This window comes from Aphanomyces astaci (assembly GCF_000520075.1).
Source record: "Aphanomyces astaci strain APO3 unplaced genomic scaffold supercont1.2, whole genome shotgun sequence".
Lineage (NCBI taxonomy): Eukaryota > Oomycota > Saprolegniomycetes > Saprolegniales > Verrucalvaceae > Aphanomyces > Aphanomyces astaci.
Genome location: NW_009798265.1, coordinates 310,444 through 321,156, shown reverse-complemented (window position 1 = coordinate 321,156; position 10,713 = coordinate 310,444). Strand labels below are relative to the sequence as shown.

General features: G+C 49.3%; 4 protein-coding genes across 4 annotated transcripts; 1 reads left to right on the top strand and 3 right to left on the bottom strand.

Annotated features, from left to right (window-relative positions):
* Positions 1-2,258: 2,258 nt before the first annotated feature.
* Positions 2,259-4,158, bottom strand: H257_01039 (hypothetical protein). Its single transcript, XM_009824050.1, has one exon. It carries the CDS (start codon positions 3,999-4,001, stop codon positions 2,418-2,420), a length of 1,584 nt encoding a protein of 527 aa, XP_009822352.1. The 5' UTR covers positions 4,002-4,158; the 3' UTR covers positions 2,259-2,417.
* On the top strand, positions 4,074-4,313 carry H257_01038 (hypothetical protein; the record flags this gene model as incomplete). The annotated part of the gene is made up of 1 exon (XM_009824049.1): positions 4,074-4,313. The coding sequence occupies one exon, from the start codon at positions 4,074-4,076 to the stop codon at positions 4,311-4,313; it is 240 nt and encodes a 79-aa protein (XP_009822351.1).
* On the bottom strand, positions 4,313-6,784 carry H257_01037 (hypothetical protein). The gene is made up of 2 exons (XM_009824048.1): positions 6,107-6,784; positions 4,313-6,056 (listed from the first exon to the last, which is right to left on the bottom strand). The coding sequence occupies exons 1-2, from the start codon at positions 6,665-6,667 to the stop codon at positions 4,494-4,496; spliced, it is 2,124 nt and encodes a 707-aa protein (XP_009822350.1). The 5' UTR covers positions 6,668-6,784; the 3' UTR covers positions 4,313-4,493.
* A 3,432-nt stretch (positions 6,785-10,216) lies between these two features.
* H257_01036 (hypothetical protein) lies at positions 10,217-10,709 on the bottom strand. The gene is made up of 3 exons (XM_009824047.1): positions 10,639-10,709; positions 10,436-10,578; positions 10,217-10,382 (listed from the first exon to the last, which is right to left on the bottom strand). Exons 1-3 carry the CDS (start codon positions 10,663-10,665, stop codon positions 10,292-10,294), a joined length of 261 nt encoding a protein of 86 aa, XP_009822349.1. The 5' UTR covers positions 10,666-10,709; the 3' UTR covers positions 10,217-10,291.
* Positions 10,710-10,713: the final 4 nt, after the last annotated feature.

The window sequence follows — 10,713 nt, the reverse complement described above, 5'->3', positions numbered from 1 at the left end:
GGTTGACATTCCACCACACAGAAATGGGGGTCGAAAACTCTACGGGGTACACGGGGAGGTTGTAGCCCATGGGGGTCAGCACAGCCAGAACCATCAGCAGGCCAACCACCACGTGGCCGACCAACCACAGTCCACGCGACTTAAGGCTGCTTGGGAGGATAACGGTGTTGTCGGTGGGGTAGCCGCCTGGCGGATCGGCTGGCTTGGGCGTCGTGGCGTCACGGTAGCTCGTAGAATTGATCATTGCTGAAGTGGTCAAATTGAACAATGTTTGAGCTTACGGCGGGAGGGATCGTTTTGGGGGCGGATGAAGTGGTCAGAGGTTGTGCGATTGAAGGTGTTGAAGCTATTTTGCAATGAGATGTGCGCTACCGCATCTGGCCGCATAGTAATGTTAAGGTCACAAGTTGCCACGTATGAAATCCATCGGGCCATATCTATGGATTGATCTGATTGGTGATTAGCTGCCCAATCACGTTACATGCGTAATCTGATTGGCTGCAAGTTGTAATCGAGCACGAGGCGTTTAAATGGACACATTGTTGCCTTGGATCTTTGGTGGCCATTGGTTGTATGAGATAAAAAATCGGTTCAGCAACCACTCGGCGGCGGCAATCTAGAATGGGACCGATTTGCTTGCTCTTCGACGTAACTTGGCCCCCTGAACTGCGTTTGAGGCAGCTATTCAAGGCAAGGTATATAGCGTGTCATTTTTGCTGATTGAGATACATTGGTGTGGTTATGCTTGCGACAATGCTCGGGTTGGGGGGATAATTGCTTGTCTGTTAAATCGGAATTGCACTCTTGATTGTGACTATTTTGGGTACATACAGTACTGTACTCGTAGTTGCAAGATTCTCCGGCGTACCTCATTTTGACACCTTCAAATCTCATGTGAGTTCTACTGGGTGTTGGGGTACGAATGGACACATCAAGGTAATTACAATCTTTACAGAACATGTGATGCTTCCGGCACAAGTTTGCAAGGGCTTGCAAAATGAAGTAAATTTAGCCCGCGTAAGTTTACAAAAAGAGTCCTTCAAATTATTTACTACTCGGAGTACCATTATTATTATTAATTACAGTGTAGTCTAATCCGCGTGTTATGATTTTAAATGACTGGATTGGGCAAGTTTTAGCCAATAAATCAATGGCGGCATTTTTAAACTGTTGTCACGTGGAGGACCAGTCGTCGATTTCTCGTTGACCACAACATTTATTAGGGAGCCAATTTAGGAAAAAAATCAATTTTCATTTTCGATTCTACTTTTCAGTTTCTGCTTTTCGCCACGAAAACCAAGAAAATACCCAATAATCGCAGTCTATTCCATGGCATACAAATACTAATACAAACACGAAATCGCAGCGCCAGTCACCAATTGTCAACCGAGAGCCCAAACCGCAAGTTACGATATCAGGTGTCGTAGGGAGTATGAAGCGCGAGCTTAGGAGCATGAAGAGTTATAGTAGAAGCATACCTAACTACTTCGTCGTCGAATAAGACGACCGTGCAGTGTGGGTTGTAACTGACGGGTGGAGATGATCGAGGTTTCCGAATTTGACACCGCCATTCGAAAGCCTTCGACAGTCGACGACAACGAGAATTACAACCCTCCCTACCTGACGTCACCCCTCTTTTGAATGCGGATACGAATGACTTTCGAGGGCCAAATTGACTCCACATTGCTTTTCGTGTAAGCTAATAAAAATACAAAAGAATATATATTTGCTTTTCACAATCGAACGAAAAGCAGAAATTTCCTAAATTGACTGTGAGGTATTACACATATACCATAGTATCAAAATATCCCCAAGATTAACGTAAGCTCATTCATTGAGGTTTAAAGGATATCAATTTAAATAGTATGGTGCAAGTTATCTAAAGACTACAAAAAAATGCTTTGTCTTTCGACAGCTATTCCAACTTTGTATTGATATTTTTAGGAAAATAAGCCTAATAACGATAGAACTGGACAAGTCCAACACAAGTTACGGTTCAGATTTTCGATTGGTGAAAAATTGATCGAGTAATAGAATTTAAACCAATCGGCCTTTTTGTATGGAAATATATGGAGCCAGGCACATTTTGGCGCATCAAGTATATCTTGGTCTTTGTATTCAACACTTATCCGTACGAACGTTTCCATTGTATCAGGACGTTTAACCTAATTACCAGGTAAAAACGTAACAAAGAACGATTTAACGTCAAACTTTCGTGGGTTTAACTGAAAGAACCGAGGCATTTAATAGTAAAACGTCTCCTCCTGAGAATGGCCCAGTAGCCTGCAAAAAACGACCACCATTCCGGTCATGTCTATCATCGGCGGTTCTTATTCACTTAGCGCCGAGTACAGTGAGGTTGTGTGGAGTACACTCGGACATTATTGGCACCCTAAGCGACCGCGCAGAAAGTCCTCTTATTTCCGCTGCAGAGACTGCAGTTTGGACGGTGTGACACTCATCCGTCGGGGGAGCTTGACAGGAGTACGGTCGGCAACGGGGGGAGGGGGCATGTCGATCACGCGTCGGGTGGTCGAATCCCACGTGTACTTGGACTGGGGGGGGCGTGGGAACCGCCAGTGCTTTGGCAGCGCCTTCGCTGGTTGGATCACAGACACGTACGGGCTCTGGGCGGCGTCAAACGTCGGTCGCTTCGCCGCCATTTCCGCGACGAGCTTGGCGACGAAATTTGGACTGATCCACTTGTCCTGCGACGAGGATTTGCCCATCCAGTCGAGACACGCCATGGGTTCAAACGTTTCAAACCCGTATTCGTGCGAGGGGGACGTGGTGGCTTCCACGGGGGGCGCCCAGTACCCCTGATACGACGGCCATCGCTTCGTGCATTGGTCCTGAAAGTACGACAGCAGCGCGCGACTATGGCTTGGGAACGACGTGTCCAACGGGATCGGGTGCTGCACGATCGATGGCCAGAACGGATGCGGGTACGTTTCCAGGAACAAGAACACGTCGACACCTTCCAGCGCGTACAGGCTCTGCACTAGTTCACCGAAGGATGCGCGGAGTCGACGGAAGCGCTTTGATGGCATTGTGTTGCGAGGATCCAACGATGTTCCGAGGTAGAAGTACCGCTCCCACATTGCTCGACCATGCACGATAAAAAATGCTTGCAATTCGCCGTTCAAGGCCACTTGGCCCGGGCTGTGGCCCGGTAGAAACGGCACGAACGCATTGGACCAGTCGGTCCACGGCTCTCGCGCCACCACCCGCAGCCATTTGTTTGCGAAGGCTTTGCCCAGCGACCGGTCCAACGCTGATGCGAACGATTCCACATCGTGTGTCTTGCTATGGATGGAGGACGAAGGAATCAATGACGTGGCGGCCTCAGCGGAGAGTAGTGGACGGATGTCATCGTTGTTTGGTTCCAAGAGCGTCAGGCGGCGTCGTTTCGGTTCGATTTCGTCCACAACGGTACGCTCGGCCTCCAACGACGCGCGGGGTCGCTTCACAGCTGGTTCCGGTGTTTTCGTCACAAGAGCAACATTCTCTGGGAGTCGGATCGATCGGTCGTCCGGAGTGGAGGGTACTATGGTAGTGTCTTCGTGCTTCACCGCCACCGCGGCAGCAGCTTTGGCAAACACGACGACGTTGATCGAGTTGGCGATGAACGCGTCCACCGTCGCAGTGTCATGGTCGACAAACGCTTGGGCCAACTGCGACAGCCCTGCGGTGTTGCGGACGTCCAATGATTCCGTGAGAAATTTCACAAAGTCGCTAACAATGGCGGCGCGGGCGTTGTCTGGGACGTGATTTCGCGCAGCCTGCCAAGCCGCGTCCACATTCTTGATGGAGCTCGACACTTCCGCAAGGAAGCCAGTCGTCGATGAGCATATGTCCTCGAGAACCTTCTCGGCCGACGTTCGCATCATCGCCACTTTCGAAGCGACCTCGCCCAGCCGCGCTAAGTCAGCATGCAGGTCAACGTCCATCACAACAGTCGAATTTACTGAATTGTCGTGTGGCCAATCAAATCGTCGCATTTCGACAATTGCAATCAGATCTTGGTCGAGGCTGAGCTGGGGCGGTGCGGGTACAAGCGGGGCTCACTGGACATGGACATCTGTGTCTGGCAGCACAACAAGTTTGAGGGCAAGTGGGTCAAAAAGGCCGACGCCCACGGTAGCACGTCGGACGAGTGCGCGCAGCTGCTGCAGTTCCGGCCCGACGTGGCCAACGCCCCGGGTCTGCCTTGCGTTTGTCGACTTGGCCGGGTCCGAGCACGCCGGCCGCGTCACGGCCAGAAGACGGACAATGAGCAGCAAGAGTACCAAGAAATGAACCAAGCACCATAGCAAGAATTAATGATCCACGTTAATTTAAATTCAGAAGGAATACATTTTGACCAATACTATGAGGTATTGGGGCATTTCTATTGACTGAAGTTCTATCGAGATCTGTGAAATAGTAGGACACAATCGTGCAATCGAGGTACATGTTGTTATAGTTGGCCCATGAGTACACGTTGAATTCATTTACATCTCAAACACTTCGAGATGTACATCATACAAAGCATCATCGACTGTGACCGCCTCAATCGCTGCCGACAGCGCCTTGGGGCCGCTCACATACACCCCCACCGACCGCGTCTCGGCGCTAGGTTGACTCGCCTTAATTTCACCAAACAGCTGCACCCAGTTGGCACGTTCGAACTTGACGTTGAAGTGGCTGACGAATTCGTCTTTCGACAACGGTTTCAAATTGGATCGCACTTGCAACTCCGTAGCAGCAGCAAAAGCCAGCGGTTGTGTGGGTTTTCTGATAATGGCAGCGCCATAGGCAAAGAACGACCCGACCACCACGACCAAAAACTCGACAAAGCGCTGCAGAGGCCAGTAGGCGGGGTTGATTTTCGAGATCTTTTGCTGGTATCGGACATAAAAGAGGAGCGCACCACTGGCGACAAACGCCAGCAGCAACACGACCAGCTTGCGCGACGTCGACAGGTGCGAGTACGGGCGGGCCTCGACGCCCGACGGCGCACCCAACGCAAACTTGTGCACGGGTTCGTCGTGTTCGATGGAGATTTCAGAAATATCTTGCTGGGTGACGTGGAGGTGCAGGTGCAAGCGGCCTTGATTGGCTTCAGCCACGCTTTCCAACTCGCGCAACCACCCATGGAACTGACTCAACATCTCGACGGTCTTGACATGCCACACAAGGTACACGTCCTGGTGGGGGCGTGCGTGCAGCAAGTGCATGATCTGCCCCATGAGAGGAGTGACACCAATCCCCCCACCGACGAAAACGACGCTCGAGTACGACGAAGACATGGGGGTCGGGGGGGTGTAGCCAGCGTCCATGTACACGACGGGCTCGACGCCCTCACCTTGGCACTGCTTGACGTAGTCGTGCAGCTGATTGGTCCAATGACCCAATGCCTTGACGTAGATGGTCAAGAGGCCGGGGGTGTGCAGAGGCGTCGAGGCGATGCTGAACGGATGCCACTGTACCGTCGAAATTGCAGGTACTTTGATGTACACAAGGTCCGCTGGGAGGTACGTCGTCGAGCATTTGAACGTGAGCTGGGTGACGTGACCCGGCAGCGCCGTCGCGGTCTCGAGGGCCGCGGGGTACGCCACCGTCGAGCTCGAGTACATGCGGTTGACAATGTACAGCACCATGGACACGTAGATCCAAATGATGATTTGCTCGTAGTGCATCACCGCAGTGAAGGCCGCGGGGATGAACAGCCAGTGGGTGGCCTTGAAGGTCGCGTAGTAATGACGGCGGACGTACGGAAACGAAGTAGCCCCCATGATGAGCATGAACAGTAGAGACAACTCGCCAAACACGTTGATCCAGGCGTCCTTGCCCTGACTGTTTTCAAAGCGGATGTCGCAGTTAAAGCAAGGAAGCAGCTCGTCGGCCAACGTGTCCGTGTTGGCAAACTGCACTAAGAAGATCACAAAGTGCACAAAGAACATCACGATCGTGGCGACTCCGAACCACCGATGGTACTTGACAGCGCGCGCCCAAGGCAAGTTGAGCCATTCCATCCAAAAGCTGTGGCGGGTGGCGGGCAGGGCCAAGAACACCTACATGATGTCGTCAAAACTACGTGGCACGTTGTGTGGCCGTCACGTACCATGTTGTACAGGCCACTGAAGCCTAGCGCAATAGACACGACTCGCAACACGGGCTTCTTGAGCGTCGACTGAAACGTATACGAGTGGTAAAACACGAGGATGTTGCCGACGACGGCAATCAGCACGAAGAGGATTTCACCCACGCTGACCAGTCGATGGAGGAACCGCGGCTTGACGTGCAGCCAGTGCGACACCCCTGCACGAAAATGCGCCTTGCTTAGGCTGAACAGCACCGCCGCGGCAAACACTGGGATAGCAAAGAAAAGGAAGAAGTAGTTGGCAGGGAGCATCTCTTTGCCAGGCGCGAATCGGTCCTTGTTCTTGGGGTTGATGTTGAACCACCCGTTCCACTTCAACGCCAAGTTGTAGCGGTAGATGGCACTTACGTGATACCCGATGGGGGACAGAATCGCAAAGGCCAAGATGGCCCCCACGAGCCAATGCAGCACGGCAAACAAGCCCCACGTGGATGGCGTCGTCTGGTCTACGGCTTTGGTGTCGAACCCAAGGGGCGTCGAGGCCGACTGGAAGCTCTTGACGCTCTTTCGAGGAGATGGCATCTTGTGTGAACTCGTCCAATTTGAAACTAAGCTGGTGTGACAATAATGAATGATACAGCTCTCCAGCCAGCAAAGCACTACGGTACTAGTATTGACAGTCCGTACTACACTTTCGAGTTTCGAGCAGTCCGCAATTGTCCGCTGCAAGTGGCTTGAAGTCCTGACTCAGATATGTCGAGAGCCAGCTTGTCACTGGCCGATTTGATTGGCTGTTATCGATAAGACAGCCCGGCAATAAAATTATATCAGCAATTCCCTCGCTGCAACAGTAGTACTGTTGCTACGTAATCATTTGGGCCTCCAGCCATACAAAACCCACGCTATTTCTGGCACATAGTCAAATCAAGTGTAATTTCAAAACATCTCATTTCAGCTAGGGGTGAAGTGCATCGTCAGTGGTTACTGTAGCAAGCGCTAACCACTGATGATGCAGCTTAACCCCGGGAATAGCTTTGTATGTAAGCGCAAAGGGTCCAGGTCTTGGTAAAAGTGATTACGTAACAACAGTACTATTGTTGCAGCGAGGGAATTGTTCGGAATTATATACTATTAATAGTACTACAGTAGTATGCGTAAACCTAAAGCATGTGGAATATGCTTCCGCAACGGCAATGTGATTGTCCAACCGTGCAATCCAAGGACAGTGGTATGGTGAGCTCGAGAGTTTTTAGCACGAGCTATGGTGCACTTCATCTAAAAACTTCCAACTGGCCAAATTGAAGAGTGGAGGTTTTATTATTTAACGTGCAATTAATGTAGTTAAACTCAAAATCCAGATACGTTAAATACCGATTTCATGCGTTTTATCACTGGAGTGGGAGGTTAAAGGCCCCTTGCCTCCGGATATTAAATACGGATAAGAGTCACATACAAAAATCAAGATACATTTGAGCGGCCACCCCTATGGCCAAATATCCAAGCACCCATGTAAAATACCGCTAGGTTAAATATCTATTTCTGGACCAATTCATCACCAAATTTGAATCTGAGACGTAGAATTTCTTCACCACATTGAGATCTGTCGATTATACGTCTCAATTTGCTGCAATTTTGAGTAATGAATATGAAATAGAAGTCAGAAAATTTTGTGAAAAGTTGGTAGTTTATAGATGACGTGCACCATACAATACGATCCAAGAAGAAAGATGTATCTAGGCAGTGGTGCCAGGGTTTTATAGGTCTGAAAGAAATTGAAAGAATGGGAAGATTTGAGATCGCAGTCAAGTGATACTATACGTATAGTCCTGTACAAGGTGGAAATTACAACCATTTTGTCTAACAATAAAGTACATTTCAAATGGACAGCTGCAACTTGTATTGGATGTCAAACAGTTCACCAAATGACTGCGAAGGATTTGAACCGCCCATTGGCCACAAGTAGGATTAACAATGTTGGTATGACTCGATTCCATTTGATTGCTATGCGTAGAGTAGAGTGTATTCATGGTCAAGTCTTACGCATTCAATGCCAGTGGACAGCAAGGGCACAAGTGTGCACGATGCAAATGTCCAACGCAGGATGTTGGTTTAATCAAAATGGAATCACAAGTCTAGGCAATACAGTACCACGACCACAGCTTCGAAATGGGGGCATTTCCAAGTTCACTGTCAAATTCGTATGAAATTCCTTTGGAATCTTCGATTGGGTGGCGACTACTATTAATAGTATTAACGTTAGTATCAGTAAAAAAGGCGACTCTCAACTGTTGTACTGTACATCAGTACTATTAACCCATCTACTGATCGTAAGGTTTAATACTAGTACTGTACTGGTAACGTTACTGTACCTACTACAGTAGCGTGTTACTGCTGGTTGTATGTAATAGCTCGTGTGGGGCCGTATACTATGTGGTACCTACTGGTACATTGAGGAATAGGATCACCGACCGACCATTCATTCGGGGATTTCGACGCCGTATGGCGATTTAAAAAGGAAAAAAAACTGTAATGGAAGTACAGAACATACCGGGACAGTTATATTTTGTAGTGGGGCTGGTCTTTTTTTCTCGCTTAAAATACAGTTTCACAGTACACTTCATTTTCCCACTCGAGTAACTTACAGTTAACTACGGATTCGAAATCGAGATATTCTGACTAACGTTACCAATGGTCAGATACCAGTGCGTGCTATCAATACTGTACTCCAACTCATCAACAATTGCATTTGGTATGTACTAACGTTAGTATTATACTCCGGAGTACCACCAAGGTCTTCATTTCGACCGATGGTCCATTGAGGGCTTGCTTGCACAATCGTCCACATCATAGGCTCCGTCGGGCCAACTTCGTTCCCTTTAGCGTACAAAGCCCCCCTTGTGTTACTGTATTGAATGGGGGCACCCATAGGAAGGCTTTGTGAATTGGTCAAGTCGTCACGTAAAATGATGTGAAACCACATGGCTACTTTTGTCCACCATCAGTAGTGGCATAGGATCACATGGATCTCATAGATCTTCTGTGAAACTCGTTATGGATTGTTCCAAAGTTCCCCTTGCATTTGACTGTGAATCGTCACCAATGAATTTTCAAATGCCCAAGGGGAGGGCCAGCCGAACCTATCGTTTGACAGCATAGGGAAACGGAATGGACTACGAGTTGTATAGATGTAACGTTACCGTGAAATAATGTTATGGCAAACACCTGAGCAATCATGGAGGGAACGAGGGGAAAGCTTGCGCAATGTACACAGTAGCCAAGCGAGGGCAGATTGGTCACAAAAATGGCTGGGCCAACACAGATCTTGGCCTCGTGACATCTAAAACGATACTTACATTCGTAGAAGTGGTAAGCCTACGACCACTGTGCGCGAAATTGCGACTTCGGGGCGAATTTCCCCTCCATATGAATCTGGTGCATCCAACCAGGACGGAAAAGCATCGGCCTGGTTCGTTTTCTGGCCAAAGGACATCACCTGACTGCCACACTCGCAACTAATCGACAGCTTGTGTCATATTGGGCATCACTTCCACAAGTACGATCGGACTTTTCCAAAAGGTTAACGTTAGGGAGTTTTTATTCTGGTTTAGACCGATGTGCTTCTGCCCGCACAATATGTACCTGCCTCGCAGCCCAGCTATGGCACTCGCAGCGAGGTACGCCCCACGTAGTAGCCCCCTAACCAACCACCCCACTGCAGTGGCCCGTAGCCGTCAATATGCGACCGTCCGTCCCAATGGTGTGTTGCTACCGGTAGAGCTGTCTCTTGACCAGCCTAGCCTACCACAAATTGCGGGACATACACCGATTGTATGATTACTTAGTGTAGATCGCTACTGGCGGTTGCACTCCAAACTGGTGTGCAGATCGTAACGTTATTCGTATTGCACACAACAAGAGGTGCCAAAAGTGGCTTTCTCCTCAAGCACACAGTAACAAATTCACACTCGCCAGCCAAGACAGGGCTTGCCGCCCTGCGTTCAAGTCCACCCACCTTTTCCCTAGGATATGTGTACCAAATTGCGTTTATGGCTACAGTTCTCCACGCAAAGCTGTTCGGAATTTCGACTGCGGATGCCTTTCGCTGGAAGTGACAACGATAAACAAATGAAACACGTCGTCGCTCATATAGAGCAAAGGCAAAGCATTGTAGATCTAACGCCGGTATTACTCGAACGGTTTTATCGTCTATGCCAACGACAGCGCTGTCGGTCGCTCTGCTTTGACGACAAAGTGGTTGTTGCAAAGGGGACAATACTCGTCTTCCTCTGAGAAATGACTAATGTCGATCATGCTGACAGCCACGATAGTGAGAACGCATTGTGTAACTACCTCATAATCTTGCGGAAACACTTTTTGCATTGCTTGCACGCAAATGCCATTTCAGGAGACGAGGCGATGGGATGATCGGCCATTTCAAAATGGCATTCCGTGCAGTCGAACCATCGCTTACAGCATGGCGCTCGAAACGCTACCTGTGACAGAGCACCTTGAGAGTCATCAAATGCATGCACTTCATGGAAAGGATCGCGGACCTGGACATTGATAATGTGCTTGCACATGTGTGCGTGCCGACGAATGACCGACACGTCTATTTATAAGTCGTGGGC

Coding starts and splice junctions, on each gene's coding strand:
- H257_01039 (XM_009824050.1), bottom strand. CDS start 4,001: ATGCGACGATTTGATTGGCCACACGACAATTCAGTAAATTCGACTGTT.
- H257_01037 (XM_009824048.1), bottom strand. CDS start 6,667: ATGCCATCTCCTCGAAAGAGCGTCAAGAGCTTCCAGTCGGCCTCGACG. Junction 6,057..6,106: donor TCAGTGGCCTGTACAACATG/GTACGTGACGGC, acceptor GACATCATGTAG/GTGTTCTTGGCCCTGCCCGC.
- H257_01036 (XM_009824047.1), bottom strand. CDS start 10,665: ATGTGCAAGCACATTATCAATGTCCAG. Junction 10,579..10,638: donor AGCACATTATCAATGTCCAG/GTCCGCGATCCT, acceptor GCTCTGTCACAG/GTAGCGTTTCGAGCGCCATG. Junction 10,383..10,435: donor TGTTTCCGCAAGATTATGAG/GTAGTTACACAA, acceptor GATCGACATTAG/TCATTTCTCAGAGGAAGACG.